The sequence below is a fragment of the Cervus elaphus genome, chromosome X (genome assembly GCF_910594005.1).
Source record: "Cervus elaphus chromosome X, mCerEla1.1, whole genome shotgun sequence".
Lineage (NCBI taxonomy): Eukaryota > Metazoa > Chordata > Mammalia > Artiodactyla > Cervidae > Cervus > Cervus elaphus.
This window is the reverse complement of record NC_057848.1, coordinates 159,357,203-159,375,216: the sequence shown is the minus strand read 5'-3', so window position 1 is coordinate 159,375,216 and position 18,014 is coordinate 159,357,203. Positions and strand designations below refer to the sequence as shown.

Sequence of the window (18,014 nt, the reverse complement as noted above, 5' to 3'; positions counted from 1 at the left end):
TTAAAATCTTTTTTTTCCCGGGGAGTCCCTGGCAGTCGAACATTCTGCACTTCCACTGCATAGGGTGAAGGTTCAATCCCTGATTGAGGAACTAAGATCCCACATGCTGAGCAGTGTGGCCAAAAAATTTAAATATAAATAAATAAGTAAAGATAAAGCAGACATAAATCTTAACAGCGGTAGAACATTTTTAAAAAATCTTTTTTCCCTTTCTCATCCCTTCTGACCTCAATCCTGTGCTGCTACTGCTGCTGCTGCTAAGTCGCTTAAGTCGTGTCTGACTCTGTGCGACCCCATAGACGGCAGCCCACCAAGTTCCCCCGTCCCTGGGAGTCTCCAGGAAAGAACACTGGAGTGGGTTGCCATTTCCTTCTCCAATGCATGAAAGTGAAAAGTGAAAGTGAAGTCGCTCAGTCGTGTCCAACTCTTAGCGACCCCAAGGACTGCAGCCTACCAGGCTCCTCCATCCATGGGATTTTCCAGGCAAGAGTACCAGAGTGGGGTGCCTTTGCCTTCTTCCAATCCTGTGCTATCTGAACACTAATCAACCAGAGTCAGAGGACTACAAGTGCTCCTGTGGATAACATCCTTAAAGCACTCAGGTTGTTTCTCCAGGGCAAGATGAGCTAACAGATCATCCCCTCCCCAGGATCAGCTGGCCAAAGACTCAGAAACCTTAGACATCCTGACTTCTGAAACTGCGATTAACAAATGTCACAAGACAATGATTAACTCCAGTATTTTTTTTTTTTTTTGGCCACACCAAACAGCATGTGGGATCTTAGTTCTCAACCAGGGATTGAACCCAAACCCCGTGGAGTGAAAGCGCAGAGTCCTAAGTACTGGAGCACTAGGGAAGGTCCTAACCCCAGCCTCTTTGTTCTTGCCTTTTAAAAGGAAGACCAGGTTGGAGAGGATCTGAGGTTTCTCTCCCACTCCCTTTCCTGGCGCCTGCAATAAACCCTTGCTCTTTAGAAACCTGTATGCAGGTCAGGAAGCAAAAGTTAGAACTGGACATGGAACAACAGACTGGTTCCAAATAGGAAAAGGAGTATGTCAAGGCTGTATATTGTCACCCTGCTTATTTAACTTATATGCAGAGTACCTCATGAGAAACACTGGGCTGGAGGAAGCACAAGCTGGAATCAAGATTGCCAGGAGAAATATCAATAACCTCAGATACGCAGATGACACCATCCTTATGGCAGAAAGTGAAGAAGAAGAGCCTCTTGATGAAAGTGAAAGAAGAGAGTGAAAAAGTTGGCTTAAAGCTCAACATTCAGAAAACTAAGATCATGGCATCCGGTCCCATTACTTCATGGCAAATAGATGGGAAAACAGTGGAAACAGTGGCTGACTTTATTTTTTTGGGCTCCAAAATCACTGCAGATGGTGATTGCAGCCATGAAATTAAAAGGTGCTTACTCCTTGGAAGGAAAGTTATGACCAACCTAGACAGCTTATTTAAAAGCAGAGACATTACTTTGCCAACAAAGGTCCATCTAGTCAAGGCTATGATTTTGCCAGTGGTCATGTATGGATGTGAGAGTTGGACTATAAAGAAAGCTGAGTGCTGAAGAATTGATGCTTTTGAACTGTGGTGTTGGAGAAGACTCTTGAGAGTCCCTTGGACTGCAAGGAGATCCAACCAGTCCATCCTAAAGGAGATCAGTCCTGGGTGTTCACTGGAAGGACTGATGTTGAAGCTGAAACTCCAATACTTTGGCCACCTGATGCGAAGAGCTGACTCATTTGAAAAGACCCTGATGCTGGGAAAGATTGAGGGCAGGAGGAGAAGGGGACAAGAGGATGAGATGGTTGGATGGCATCATCAACTCAATGGACATTGGTTTGGGTGGACTCCAGGAGTTGGTGATGGACAGGGAGGCCCGGTGTGCTGCGGTTCATGGGGTCACAAAGAGTCAGACACGACTGAGTGACTGAACTGAACTGAACTCACAGCAAATACTTACTGTCAGAGTTTGGCTTTCTGTGCAGAGAGCACACAAGCCCTTGCTTGGTTTAAAGGAAAGGACTGGGCAGATGAGGGACAGAGGTGTGAGAACCACTTCTGACTTCATATTTTATTTTACATTTTTGATTTTTCAATCCTGTGGATGTGTGTCCCGTCAAAAAGAACATGTGCTCAGACACTCAGTCGTGTCCAACTCAGGGATCAAACCCACATGCGACTTTTTGTGACCCCATGGACTATAGCATGCCAGGCTCCTCTGTCCATGGGATTCTCCAGGCAAGAATACCAGAGTGGGTTGCCATTTCCTTTTCCAGGGGATCTTCCTGACCCAGGAATCAAACCCACGTCTCTTACGTATCCTGCATTGGCAGGGGGATTCTTTACCACTAGCGCCACCTGGGAAGCCCATCAAAAAGAATAAAAGAAAACTGTTAATAAAAAGACAACTTTTGTAAAATACCATATTGCTGCTTTTCATAATGAGCTTCTTTGCATCCTTTTTATTTGGAATAGTTAGAACATACAACTATCTAAATTCTGGGAAATGCATCAGAAGCTATTTCAAAACTCAGAAATTTAACCAGAGAAAAAGAAAAACAAGTTATAACCCTTCCATCAAGAAACAAAGGTTTTTATACACCATGAGGGAATGTTTAAACACAATCTGTATCATTCTAATTCAACACAAGAGCATTCTCATAGCATCAAAAACCTTAAACAGTTCTAATGACTCATTATAGTCCACTGTAGGGATACCACTTAATGGTCTCAACTATTTCCCCACTGTGGGGCATTAGGATTAATGTCATTTTTGATTCTTCTAACTAATGTTATAGTGAATACCTGTTCACTTCTTTGTCAATATATCAGATTTTCTTAGTAGAATTTCTGAGAAGTAAATGTCTGAGTCAGACGGAATGAATATCTTTATAGTTTGTGAGACCATCTAGTTAATTCCCCAAAAGTTATATTGATTCATATTTCCACAAACAGGTGGGAGAGCACCAGCTTCACTCCCCAGACAGCATTTGTCAGCTTCATTTTACCTACTTCATTAGTTACAACAATGTACATCTTTTATTCATTTATGGTTTTTATAGGAATCTCCCAACTACAGATGGTACCCAAATTACCATGGTTCAGCTTTCCATTTTTCAACTCTAAAATGGCACAAAAGCAATGTGCATTCAGTAGAAACTGTACTTCAATTTTTGAATTTTGATCTCTTCCTGGGCTTACAATATGCAGTATGATCCTCTCGTGATGCTGAGTGGCAGCAGTGACAGCTCCCAGTCAGCCACACTATCAAGAGGGGAAACAACTGACACACTGACAACCATTCTGCAACCAGACAACCATTCTGTTTTTCACTTTCAGTACAGTATTAAAAACATTGTGAAACCAAGCAGGACTCTGAAAGGGCCTCCTGGGTACAAGCCCCCCTGAGTCCCCTGTTTGTTTGTATAAAAAGCTTTCATCTCCTAGGCCTTCCTCAGATTTCAAAGAGAAGATCCAGTTAATGATTAAAGAAGTGGAAAATGCAGAAACAGAAAGCAGTCAAGCAAGGAAAGTAATAATAGCTTAAACAATAGTCACAGGACTCCTAGTTCCCCCTGAAGGGTACAGATAACAATCTGATCCATATCTTTGAGTTGTTCTGCAGAAACTAAGTGGAGGATGGTGAGTACATGCTGACCACAAAAGCACGTAGACCTCAGACTGGTTGGAACCAGAAGACTGATGACTGAGATTCCCGAAACACCATCCTGTTACTTTACCACCAACCAATCAGAAGACTGTCCACGAGCTGATTAGGCACCCTACAACCCTCACCCATAATGTTGGCTTTAAAAACCCTTGCCTAAAAGTCACCAGGGAGTTTGGGTCTTTTGAGCACAAGCTGCCCATTCTCCTTGCTTGGAGGCCTGCAAATAAAAGCTGTCCCCATCCTTCACCACAACCTGGCGTCAGTAGACTGGCTGTGCTGTGCATCAGGCAGGTGGACCCAAGTTTGGTTCAGTAACAATTTAATGCGATTTTCAACACTTTATTATGAGATAGGCTTTGTGTGAGATGGTTTTTCCAACTGTAAGCTAATGTAAGTGTTCTGAACACATTTAAGGCTAAACTATGATGTTCAATAGGTTAGGTGTATTAAAAGCATTTTCAGCTTCCAATACTCAGGGCATAACCCCAGCATAAGTCAAGGAAGATCTTTATTTCCCCACTGAGTTTATGGTTGAGTACTGTTTTGTAAAAGATATTCAAGTTTGTTATGAGACTGTGACTACTAGGGTGTAGATACTATACATTGCCTATTGAGTGTCTGTGGTGATATGGGGGTTCTCTCTTTTGTTTGATCAATATGATGCATTAATCAATTTAATTCCCAGGATAAACACACTATCCAGTCATGACTGATTATCCCTTAAATGCTGTTAAATTAGACACTTTGACATTTTATTTAAGGTTTTTACATCTTTATTAATAACCAACATTAGTCTATAGCTTGGAGTTTTATTTTTTGTTGCATATGCTTTGTTGAGTTCTAATATTTAGGTCATGCTACCTTCCCATTTTTGTCTATGTTTTCAATCTCAATCAGCCCCTCACACAGTAAATACACACTATGTCTTTCAACTCCAACATACGTAAAGCACCTACTGCAGGCAAAGCATTATACAAGATGCCCTAAGATATACAAATTTCCAGACCTCTGAGATCCTAAGTCAATGGTTCTGGAATTATGCCAGGGAAAGGCTTAATCTAAGAAGTAGTATTTCAACTGGGATTTGTACGAGCAATGTTAAAGAGAACTTGCAGGGAAGTTGAAAAAGAGAGAAAACACATCATGTTGTTAAGAAGGAAGCCATTTTCGTCTGCCCTTCTAAGATCTTCTGGCTGGTCTAAGAGTTACACTGACACAAGACAGATTAACAGGAGAAAATCAAGCAAAAGTTTAATAATGTGAATACATGGGAGAGACCCGGGAAAACTGAGTGACTCACCAAAATGTCCAAAACCCTCACCTTAAACACCAACTTCAACTACAGACAAGAGGATGTTGAAGGTGGGGAGAGTCAGTTATGGGAGGTGACCAAGAAAAGCACAGTCAACAAGGGTAAGATTGTGATGCAGATTTATGCCCTGCCTGGAGTCTTTTCTTCCCTCTCATCCCTCTGTTTTCCACACCAGTTGAATCTTCCTAAAGCACCCATTTCTATTGGAAAGGCTTCAGCAAGAGTTCAGTATTTGCAAGATATGTCACAGCTGATAGGCATTATTCTTACTCATTCCCTGTTGCCTTCAGGACTAATCTTGACACTAATACTCAAGGACCTCCACAAATTAGCACCAATCTCCTTTATTTCCTTCCACTTCCCTACAGGAGCAATGTGTTTTGCTCACACTATTTTATGGCCAGATCTTAGATATTCCAGCCTACATATGCCTCTCCTCCTTTCAGTGAAGTCTCCCAGCATTTGACAATCTTCCCTTCTTACTTTAACCCACAGTATTTCCCCCGCAAACCCTGAATTCTTAAGTATTCAAGGCCTACCTGTGCTGTGCAATACCGTGGCCACTAGATTAAGTGGCTATTGACATTTAAATCAATTAAAATTAAACAAAATTTAAAATTCAGTTCCTTGGCCACTCTAGCTAAATTTCAAATGCTCCATAGCCCGGTGTGGCTAGTGGCTGCCGTCAACGATGACACAGATCCAGCACACTCTCTCATGGCAGAAGTCCTGGTTGTCAGGGCTCGTAGCACTGAGGTTGTACTCACATTCTGTCCACACATTTGTTTCTACATTTCACAGGTTTATGTCTTATGTCTCCAGCTAAACTGCAAGCAGGGTTGTGGCAGCTGCTCATTTGTAATGCACTATATTTAGGATGGTACTTAAGTGGATGAGCTCCAAATGCACAGTGAGTTTTTTTTCTTCTTAATAATCTCTTTTCACTAGAATCCAGTTATTTCTACTGCAAATATATATATATATATCTTTCAAGTTGTTGAAATATCTATTCCCAAGGCATTTCCCATTGAGCTAAAGGTACAAAAGCTTTAAAATGCATTAGCTTTGAAGTACTCATTTAGTCATTTGGTTATTGTTAAAATTACAGACTACCCTTGTTGATTCACTAATGCGGGCTTACTCCCAAGAAGCCTTAGCCATTAGGCAGCAGCCATCAAGCCTGGAAGAATTTTCTTTCCCAGATCGAAAATAGTTACTAGAGCCAACCAACAGCCTGATATCAACTCTGAACCTACAGTCCCCACAGAGACAGGATTAAATGACTATTAGACTCCCAGACTGGTCCATAAAAAAACATTTAACTCATAGTATAGCTGTCTTCCTGACAGCTACTTTTATGGGGAAAAAACCTCTTTAGCCCAAACTAAGATCCAAATGACTTCTTTAGGATTGCTTTGTTAGCTGGGAGATGCTCATTATAATGTTTGAAATTAAAGCAGTCTTCAAAGTTATAAAAGTTGCCTGGAAGGTTACTCTAAGTGACTGTCTGGGTTTTTTAACCCTCCTAATTTGCTTTCCATATGAAATTGTTGAAAAATAAATGAAAGTAGAAAATAATTCAAACAGGGCTACAACTAAAGGTAGGAAAATGTTACGCATCATTTATGCTTAATATATAACACACCTGAATCCATTTTTTTATTATATGTGTCTATCACAAATCCACTGTGTCAGATATAAAATTAATTTTGACTTTGAAAATCCTTGGATCAAAAAGGAGTAAAAGAAGTCAAATCAATGATAAAACTGAAATAATATCAAATGCCACAATCTCAAGTCTCCATTTGCATCTGCTTAAAATGATTCACATTTCTCACTTTTCCTCACCAAGACCACCATCCAAGTGTACATGTGTGAAAGGAAAATCAAAATGGAGTTAGTACTGCAAAGAGAACTCTCTAAAATGGAGCTAGGAGGCCATTAAGGAAGTATGACTTATGCACATGTCAGCTTGGATGGAATCTGACCTTTTGACCTGATGAAGTCATCAGAACTGATACTGAACAGGACCCTTTGGGGCTCCTTTCCTGTGTTCCCTTTCTTGATTACAGGAAGTAGGCTTCATTCAGTCTCCATGACCTTCCCTGAGTTCCAGTGAGCAGTTTCAAACAGATGCTAATTAGGGAAGGGAGGGGATGCAGGAAAAGGGATTCAGTTCATTTCAGTTCAGTCACTCAGTCGTGTCCAACTCTTTGCGACCCCATGAATCGCAGCACACCAGGCCTCCCTGTCCATCACCAACTCCCAGCGTCCACCCAAACCCACGTCCATTGAATCGGTGATGCCATCCAACCATCTCATCCTCTGTCGTCTCCTTCTCCTCCTGCCCTCGATCTGAGAAAGAGTCAAAAGAAACAATAGTGCAGCCTTGGGCAGGGTCCTGGTCCCCCCTCCAGGGATACACAGAACAATATATTTGAGCTGTTTTACAGATACTGAAACCCCCACCAAGTGGGAGAAGTTAACTGAGTGCTGCTCACAAGCACTAGACCCCAGACCTGATGGAACCAGAAGGCTGATGATGCCGACTTCCACTTACCTCACCACCAATCAGAAGACTGCCCACGAGCTGACCACGCCCTCTTTGAACCATTACTGTAAAACTCCTCACTACTCCCTCTAGATCAGAACATAGTTTTGAGGGCATCCGCCCACTGTGGCCCCTTTCGCATGGCAAAGCAATAAAGCTATTCTTTTCTACTTTGCCCAAAACTCTGTCTCTAAGATTTAATTCATTGTTGGGGTACAAAGGCTGGATTCAGCTTCAGAACATCTGCCAGAACTTATTGGACCCCTGCTCTAAAACAACTCATGATTCCTCAAGGGCAAATATTCTCTGACTCACATCAGAGGCCATCACAATTCTTACCAGGCAACTTTTAACATCTTGGTTTTTTGTCTTTATAAGCCCTGACTCTTTCTCTTCCTCATAACACATTTTTAGGGTTACCCAAATCTGTGTCTCCCAAATTGGAATTTTTTTTTGGCTACACCACACAACTTGTGGAATCTGAGTTCCCCAACAAAGGATGGAACCCAGGCCCCCAGCAGTGGAAGTGTGGAGTCCTAACCATTGGCAGGGAATTCCCCTGAACTGCAATTCTTAAGATTCCAAAGAAACTCTTATTTGAAATCTCCTGAATTTTCTTTTAGTTGACACAAGTCTGTGTTGATGTGTTTGAATGTGGATTCTGTTTCCAGATTCTCTTTCCATATCTAATGTAAATTCAAATGTTTAAAGTTACTATTTTTAATAAATAGAAAAGAAATGCTAAAAAGTATGCATATCCACATCCCTAAACATCAGATTGAGATCATTCTTCCTATATATATCTCAAAAGTCAAAAATATTCTAAATAAAAACTCTAAAATGCCACAAGCTATCTTCTACATGAACTGGAGAGATCTGAAGGCAAATTCAAAGTCAAGGGTGTCAGCAGCAGCCATGTGATTGAGACAGAGTCAGAATACAAATCAGCTACAGCTATTTTCCTGGTACACATCATCTAGAAGGCAGGTGAAGCTACTTGGAAGAAAAGCAATAACAAACCTAAATAGAGTATTAAAAAACAGAGACATTACTTTGCCTACAAAGGTCTGTTATAGTCAAAGATATGGTTTTTCCAGTAGTCATGTGCAGATGTGAGAGTTGGACCATAAAGAAGGCTGATTGCCGAAGAATTGATGACTTCAAACTGTGGTGCTGGAGAAGACTCTTGAGAGTTCCTTGGATAGCAAGGAGATCAAACCAGTCAATCCTAAAAGAAATCAACCCTGAATATTCATTGGAATGCCTGATGCTGAAGTTGAAGCTTCAATACCTTGGCCACCTTATGTGAAGAGCCAACTCACTGGAAAAAGACCCTGATGCTGGGAAAGATTGAAGACAGGAAGAGAAGGGGGTGACAGAGGATGAGATGGTTGGATGGCATCACCGACTCAATAGACATGAGTTTGAGCAAACTCCGGGAGATAGTGAAGGACAGGGAATCTTGGTGTGCTGCAGTCCATGGGGTCACAAAGAGTCGGACATGACTGAGCAACTCAACAACAACAAGTCAGACTTGCTATAGAACCTAAATATTCTGCAAAGTCCCAGAGCCTTCTATTTCACCATGTGGATTAAGCAGAGGAATGACACAATGAAACAAATTTTACTCATTCTCTCCTGGGACTTCCAGACTCAGAGTCCACCTTCATTCTTAGGAAACCATTTCTCATTTGATGTGTATAAGAGACACCTCTTCTTAGATATCCTGTATGCTAGTGTCTGCTGATTTAGTAAGCAACCACAAGACTAATCATGCACGCCAAAGGAAGGTCACAATGGCCCATGAGGGGGAGCAGAATTTGCCACTTCAAAATATGTCTCTTTGAAAAAAAAAAAAAAAAACAAAATATGTCTCTTTGGCATAAAGATTATAGTGGGCTAATTCTTTTTAAGAAACAGCATACAGAAGAGATGCTCTAACAACCTAGTGGGAACTTCCCTGGCAGTCCAGTGATTAAGACTGCGCTTCCACTGCAGGGAACTAACATCCCACATCCCACATGCCCTGAAGCAAAAACCAAACCAAATAACATTAAAAATAAAAATAAAAACAGAGTTGAAGTTACCCTTTTGTCAGAGACATTTGCATTTATAAAGGAAACCTCCATTTGTAAGGGCTTTCCTTGTGGCTCAGCTGGTAAAGAGTCTGCCTGCAATGTGGGAGACCTGGATTCGATCCCTGGGTTGGGAAGATCCCCTGGAGAAGGGAAAGGCTACCCACTCCAGTATTCTGGCCTGGAGAATTTCATGGATTGTAGTCCCTGGGGTGGCAAAGAGTGGGACAGGACTGAGCGACTTTCACTCTCCATTTGTAAGGAAATGGCAACCCATTCCAGTATTCTTGCCTGGAAAATCCCATGGATGGAGGAGTCTGGTAGGCTACAGTCAGTCTGTGGGGTCGCAAAGAGTCGGACACAACTGAGCGACTTCACTTTCACTTTCACTCCCTCACTGTACCAGGAAGAGAAAGATAACTCTAAATCTCTAGAAACTGTTAACAATGGAGAAGGCATGGACTTAAATCTTCATGACAACCTTACCCTTGTTTACTGTGCTTTACCTTGAAAACCTCCCACAAATACCCCCACCCCCAACAATCTTCTTTACTCTTTAGCTGGAGATGGTATTTAAGATGGTGGCTTGGGGCATTCTGGGGAGTTACTCAGGGTTTCCTGACTATACTGGAGGTATCCATGTTATTAAACTTCTGCTTGTTTTTTTTTTTCCCTGTTAATCTGCCTTTTGTTACAGGACTCTCAACCAAGAACCTAGAAAGGTAGAGGGAAAATTACTTTTTCTCCCCCACACCCATGAAACAGATTTCAGCTGCAAACATATCCTAAAGGAGGCTCCTGGTTTCCAAATTATTTACTTTTTTAGTGAGAAGGGCAAGAATGGCTATTACCCTCTGTAAGTCACTGTTATTTGCTCAAGTTTAAGAGATTCCTGAGGCTTCCTGGTGTTTGCTGCCTGGTGATTCTATTACCTTAGTCTTTTTCTTTAATAAGGCTTCTCCCCATCCTCACAAATGCTGGCTCTTAAGGCTATTTTTCTCCAACAAACTGATTGTAGGCCATAAAGATGTTCAGTAGCAATTAGGTTTTATTGTTCTCATCTCACTTATGAGTATAGAAGCTATCAAAATGTAAAATGTACATTTCCTCCAACTTCTCAATTCCTCTTCTAAGAATTCATCCTATAGAAGTGTGCATGTGTGGCTACAAGGACATATGTACAGATACTAATTTGCAGCATGATTTAAAGCAGCAAATAATGGACACAACCTAAATATTAATCAATATGAGACTGTTTAAATAAAGAATGATGCATATATTAACAGCAAGGCAAGCATTTGGAAGATCCCTGTGCACTGAAGTGGAGTGATGAGTACAATGCAAGGGGAATGATGTCTTAGGCATGCCAGCATATGTATTTTTAAAGGAACATATATCCATATATGTGAGCAGGTAGGCGTTTGTATATACACACACACACAATCTTTAGCAGAATAACAAAAGAAATGGATGAAGGTAGTCACCTCTGGGTAAGGGAACTGAGGTGAGGTAAGGTCATGTAAAAGGCAGTTTTATACCTTTTCTTTAGGGCTTTACTTTTTTATCCTGTGTATAAATGTTTTAAAAATACACACACACAGTAAAGGATAGTCAAGGAATAAACCTTGCCAAAGCTATCTAACAGTGGCACCTACTGGTAAAGTCAGTTCCTACCCCAAAGTATTCTCTAAGAGAAGAAATCCCAATGTTTGCCTGGCACAGCCATTTCAGCCATTAGTCAGGAAATATGTTTCTATTAAAGCCTTATAAGGAACTCTTCACTTGTATTAAGTCTTCTGAGCATAAGACTTAAAAGTACCATCTGGCTGGGAAGTTATGGTTCATTATAGTCTGAATTGCAAGCTATAAAAATGAGTGGAGAATAGCTCTATATCCTTCCACAGTGATCTCCACTCCAGCAGAGAATGTTGAGTGAAAAAAAGCAAGGCAGAAAAAATATGCAGAGTCTGCTGTCATTTATCTAAGAAAGGGAGGGGCTTACAAATATATGGGTTTACTTGTATTTTTTTTAAATGGAAAGATAACTCTTTAAAGAAAAAGAATTAATGGGTGCCATAAGGAAAGGAAGAGACTGTACTGAGGGGAGAGGAAAAGAACTAGATTTCTCTATCGTATGCTATCCCTTATATGCGAAATCTAAAAAGAAATGATACAAATGAACTTACTTACAAAACAGGAACAAACTCACAGACTTACAGAACAAACTTACGGTTATTGGGGGAGAAGTCAGGGAGAAAGGATAATTAGGGAGTTTGGGATGGACATGTTCACACTGCTATATTTAAAATGGATAACCAACAAGGACCTACTGCATAGCACATGGAACTCTGCTCAATGTCATATGGCAGCCTGGATGGGAGGGGAGTTTGGGGGAGAATGGATACATGTATATGTATGGCTGAGTCCCTTTGCTGTTCACCTGAAACTATCACCATTAATCGGCTATACCCCATATAAAATAAAAAGTTACCAAAAAAATACTAGATTTTTCTAAATCAGTGCTTCTCAAAGGAGACTATTTTGCCTGTGTCCCCAGGGTATGTTCTACAATGTCTGGAGGTATTTTTAGTGTCACAGTTGGGGGTTGGGAGGAAAATACGACAGATATCTAGTGGGTAGAGGCCAGGGATGCTACTGAACATCCTACAATGAACAGGACAACTATCTGGCCCCAAATGTCAATAATATATCTAATAAGGAACTTGTATCTAGAATATATTAAAAAATACTTCCAACTTAATAAGATGACAAATAACGCAATTTACAGTAGGCAAAGGATCTGAATAGACCGTTCTCCAAACATGATATACAAGTGTCCAATAAGCATACGAAAAGATGTTTAACAACCTTAGACATCAAGGTAATGTGAATCAAAGCCACAGTGAACTACAACTTCACTCCCACTAGAATGGCTATACAACTGACACTTGAACAACACAGGGTTTAGGGGTACTGACCTCTCAAGTAGTCAAAAATTTGAATATAACTTTACAGTTGGCCCTCCATATCCACAGTTTCACACCCACAAATTCAACCTATTGTCAACAGTGTAGTACTGTAGTATATATTTATTGAAAAAAAAACAAACCACCAAAATTGAAAAAGACACGTGTATCCCATTGTTCATTGCAGCACTATTTACAATAGCTAGAACATGGAAGCAACCTAGATGTCCATCGACAGATGTATGGATAAAGAATTTGTGGTCTATATACACAACGGAATATTACACAGCCATAAAAAGGAACACATTTGAGTCAGTTCTAATGAGGTGGATAAATCCACAGACTTCCCATAGCTCAAACAGTAAAGAATCTGCCTGCGATGCAGGAGACCAGGGTTCGATCCCTGGGTTGGGAAGTTCCTCTGGAGAAGGGAATGACAATCCAGTCCAGTATTCTTGCCTGGAGAATTCCATGGATAGAGTAGTCTGGTGAGCGACAGTCCGTGGGGTGGCAAACAGTCGGACACGACTGAGCAACTAACACACACACACATACACAATGAGGTGGATGAACTTAGAACCTATTATACAGAGTGAAGTGAGTCAGAAAGAGAAAGATAAATACCATATTCTAACACATATATATGGAACCCAGAAAAATGGTACTGAAGAATTTATTTACAGGGCAACAGTGGAGAAACAGAAATGGAGAACAGACTTATGGACATGGGGAGAGGGGAGGAGAGGGTGAGATGTATGGAGAGAGTAACGTGGAAACTTACATTACCATATAAAATAGATAGCCAACAGGAATTTGCTGTCTGGCTCAGGAAACTCAAACAGGGGCTCTGTATCAACCTAGAGGGGTGGGATGGGGAGGGAGAAAGGAGGGAGGTTCAAGAGGGAGGGGATATGTGTATACCTATGGCTGATTCATAGTGAGGTTTGACAGAAAACAGCAAAATTCTGTAAAGCAATTATCCTTCAATAAAAAATAAATTAATTAAAAGAAAAAAATCCATGTATATGTGAACCTGTGCAGCTCAAATGCATGTTGTTCAAGAGTCAACTGTAATCATTTCCCAAGGAAAGAATACATGTGGATCACCGTATGTTTGCAGTTAATATGTGCTGAGTAAATTAACATAGAAAGGGGGGAAGTTTCCTCAAGGGTTTCTAATGCAAACTAAAGTATAAGAACCACTGTTTTCTCTAGAAAAATAAACTGAAGTTAAAAAAAAAAAGTCAACTGTAACAAAAAAGATAACAACAAGTGTTGAGGATATGAAGAAATTGGAACCCTCATACACTGCTGGCAGGATGCTGCAACCACTTTAGAAAACAGTCTGACAGTTCCTCAAAAAATTAAACATACAGTCACTATATGACCCACAACTCCCCTCCTAAGTATAGACCCAAGTAAAATGAAAAAATATGTTCACACAGAAACTTGTAAACAAATGTTCACAGCAGCATTATTCACAGTAGCCAAAAGGTGGAAACAAATGTCCATCAAAGTATGAACGGATAAATAAAATGTAATCTAGCCATATAATTAAATATTATTTGGCAATAAAAAGAAGCAAAGTACTGATAGACACTACAACATAGACAGACCTTGACAACATTATGCTAAATGAAAAAAGCCAGTCACAAAAGGCCACATACAGTATGATTTCATTTGCGGTTGATCAACACAGGTCTGAGATGTACAGGTCCACTTAAACAAGCCTTTCTTTTCATAGTAAATACTACAGTACTACATGATCCATGGTTGGTTGAATCTGCAGATATGGAGGAACGCATATATGGAGAGGTGATTAGCAGTTATAGACAGATACTTGACTGCACAGAGAGTCACACCTAACCCCTGCATTATTCAAAGGTCAACTGTATATGAAATGGCCAGAATAGGCAAATACATAGAGACAGAAAACAGATGAATGGCTGCCCAGAGCTGGAAGCATAGGCGGCTTGGGGATGTCAGCAAAGGGTGTGGGATTTCTTTTTAGAGTAATCAAAATGGTCCAAAATTGACTGTGGTGATGATTATAGAAATCTGAATGTGCTGAGTCATTGCATTACATACTTTCAATGGCTACATTTTATGGTATGTGAATTATATCTCAATAAAACTGTTAATAAAAAACAAATCACAATGACGAGGTGTATAGAGGTGGTATAAGGCATAGAAGGCAGAGGTCAGGAAAGGCTTCCCAGGATGAACAGGAAGTCATCAGTAATCAGATTGGGTTTACTTTTTTTTTTGGGTTTACTTTTGTAATTAAATTCTTCACTGGTTTTGAGATTCCAGGGGTAGGGAGGCGGCAGGACAGGAGAGATCTCAGGTGTAGGGAATGTCATTCAGACTGTCCAACTCTAAAACTCCAAGTATGGAGGGACAGGGATGCCGTGGGATGAGTTAGCAGGGTGGCAGGTGACAGAACACAGCAGCCTTCGCTCCTGGCCAAATCCTTGGACTATTTTATGGGAAAAGGAACTGATAAGCTGAGGAGCAGCAAAAGAACAGACAAGGATGGGTCTAGAGACAGGACAGCCTGTGTGTTTACATCAGCTCTGATAAACTGTTGTCAAAGTCAACTCAACCTTTTCCTGAATGTTCAGCTTGAAAACTACTGCAGAGAAACCAGTCTAGGACCGTTTCTTCCTGCAAGACACAGCTGACAAAATGGACGATGGAGAATAAAGTGGTTTGATATAAACTAATAACAATAGAGTAATAAGAATAAGCAAAATCATATATAATTAAAATGTCCTGATGTCATAATGAAAAAATAATAATAATAGCCCCTTATGAGCATAGGCTAGAGCCAGAAACAAAATAATGACCCAACCCAAAAAGATAAACAATCCACTTACCACAGGAATATGGGCATTTGGCTCAAATTCTGTGGAATCAGCATCTGAAGATAAAGAAATGAGTTCAGTAACTCACCATTATGTAGCTGAAAAAGTCTTTAAGTAATAAGAGTGCTTTTCACTAAGAGGTATTTAGAAACTCTCAGACTTACCTTTCAAGTTAAGGCAGTTTCTCGCAAACTCTATCACCGCCAGCTGCATCCCAAGGCAAACTCCTATTTTAAAAAGCACATATACAAAACAAATGAAACTATTTTGTACTGTGTCATATTTTCTGTTCATTTGTTTGCTATCTTCTCCATCTAGAATGCAGGCTGCAAGAGAGTAAGTTTGCTGCTGAAGCTTCTGCCCTCAGAACAGGCGTGGCAGGGGCAGGGAAGGGGTTTGGACGACCCAAACTGAAGTAGGAATAAATAAATGCGAAGTTGGAAAAGGGCAGAAGGCAAGGTCCAAAAGGCCAATCTGCCTACCTCCAAATGTGTCTCTAGATTGAGGCGCACGTGTGGCCTGCAGGGCTGCCCCAGAGCACCCAACTCCTTCAGAGAATGTCTAACAACACCTCAATTCACGAGGGAGTCTCTGTGGGCTGAGTCTTCACACTCTCTCTTCTCTAGATAGTTCCATGGCCTTAAATGTGGGCTCTGTTTGCAGGCAGCCCCTGCCTGGCAGCAGGCTGGGCTCCAAGGAGCGCCCACAGGCAGGCAGGGGAGTGGGAGGTCTGTGCCCAGCTGCTGAGCCCAGAAGAGGCCGAACTTTCACTGCAAGGAAGCAGCAGCAGCTGGGCGAGCTGGTACCTCCACTGCAGGCTGGAGCATGATGGAGAAGCCAAATGGAACTGAGCAGAAAGCTCAATGAGAAAAGAAAGGGACCTGCAGAGGCCCGGGCCTGTTGCCACAGGGATGCACCCCTTGCCCATCCCCACATTCACTGTGGCCCACCAATATTCTCCAATAAACAAATGTCAAGGAGCATTCCAGATGCTTTTACAGATATATCCAAGATACACAGGGACTCAAAGGAGAGAGCAATCAATATACCAAGCACGCCAGAACAAAAGTCAATAAGGGTGAAACAGCTGAGTGCTTTGGAGGGACTTCAGAAAGTCCCACAAAGCTAGGACATACAGACAGTGTGTTAAAGAGAAAGCTAAAGAGCTGCAAACTATTCTGTACAGTGAAAATTATCTGAAGAATGCTAATCATGTTCAGACAGAAACTAAACAAGATTACTTCAAAAGAAAACAGTGGCCCAGGTGAGCTTAGATGGATAAAACAAAGCAAGGTACCAAGGTAAACTACTCCTAGCTTCTCTTTTGAAAATGGATCCCTAGTGGAGAGTGTCTAGGAAGTTAATCAAAGAACAGGCAAGTGGGGGAAATGAACCTGTTGATATTAAGTAAACGGTACCAAAGCCGGTCCACTCAGTTCATAAACCCAGCAGCCCAGGCAAGCACAGCATGAAACATAGCCTCTCCCCACTCCCTCTTCCTTCTGGACCCCCAGTCGCAGAGCTGCTTGTTATCCCATCAATGTTCTATTACATCCAGTTTCATTGCTAAGGAAGCCATGCTTTGCAATTTCAACAAAAGCATTGAAAACACCCAGCTCTGATTCTTAACAGAGCTGTCTCTGTAATGTTAGATGATTTTTCTGTATTATCTTTTCTAGAAGGAATATATACATTTCAATTTAAGCTTTTTTTCTGATTAGAAATAACACTGTGGCATCCTATTGAGATGTTCTCTGCTTGAAGTGGCAAAACATATAATCAGGTGGGAATCGGAAAAGGTAAGGGCAGGTTTGAACACAGGTTCTTCCCAGCCTCTTGCTATACAACCAGACCAGTGGTAAGTTCTTGTAGGTTGACAAATTTTTTTGGTAAAGGGCCAGAGAGTAAAAATTTTAGGCTTTGCATGCTGTAGGGTCTCAATCTCTACCACTGCATTGGAAAAACAGCCACAGACAATATGTAAACAAATCTGTGTGGCTGTATTCCAATAAAACTTTATTTACAAAAACGCTGTGAGCCAGGTAGGGCTTGTAGAATATAGTTTCCAGACCCTGTAGCAAACTATTTGGCATCTAAATGTTGAAATTCAAAATCACACTTTTCACATTAACAAACCCTATTACGTGTTATCCGAACTAGGTATCAAAAATCTAAAAAAACTCATACTCAGGATTCATAAACATCAGTTTTACCCAGAAAAGGAATCTTCCTTGACCGTGCCCAAGAAATTGCCTGGAGTTTTCCCAACGTTCCTCTGATTCCAAAGCCTCCTGGCACAAGAACACCACTGCAATCAACACAAGAGGAGGGGAAATTTGACATTATTTTTATTTGTGAAATTCTTGTTTTCAGATCATGCTTATTGAAACCAAATTCAACATCTGGCACAACTGCTAGAGAATACGCTTGGAGTCTACTTTCATAATTGATTACATAATTTCACATCCTGAACTTTCTTCTTGAAATCCTCCCAATGTTATAAAGCAGTTGCGACAATTTCTTACAATTGACCTTGATATATATTTCCAGATAGGTCTCT

The 18,014-nt window shown here is 40.9% G+C and overlaps 1 protein-coding gene across 5 annotated transcripts in view; it reads right to left on the bottom strand.

Annotated features, from left to right (window-relative positions):
* Positions 1–18,014, bottom strand: part of CTPS2 (CTP synthase 2) — a 111,098-nt gene that overhangs the window by 54,524 nt on the left and 38,560 nt on the right. For all 5 annotated transcript variants that reach the window (XR_006339833.1, XM_043895995.1, XM_043895993.1 and 2 more), the window contains exons 11-13: positions 17,668–17,762; positions 15,619–15,681; positions 15,467–15,510 (exon numbers count right to left, since the gene is read on the bottom strand). Coding sequence is in view for 4 of the 5 variants with exons in the window: in XM_043895995.1 (XP_043751930.1) it covers positions 15,467–15,510; positions 15,619–15,681; positions 17,668–17,762 (202 nt within the window). In the remaining variant the exon portion in view is untranslated. The remainder of the gene's footprint in view (positions 1–15,466; positions 15,511–15,618; positions 15,682–17,667; positions 17,763–18,014) is intronic.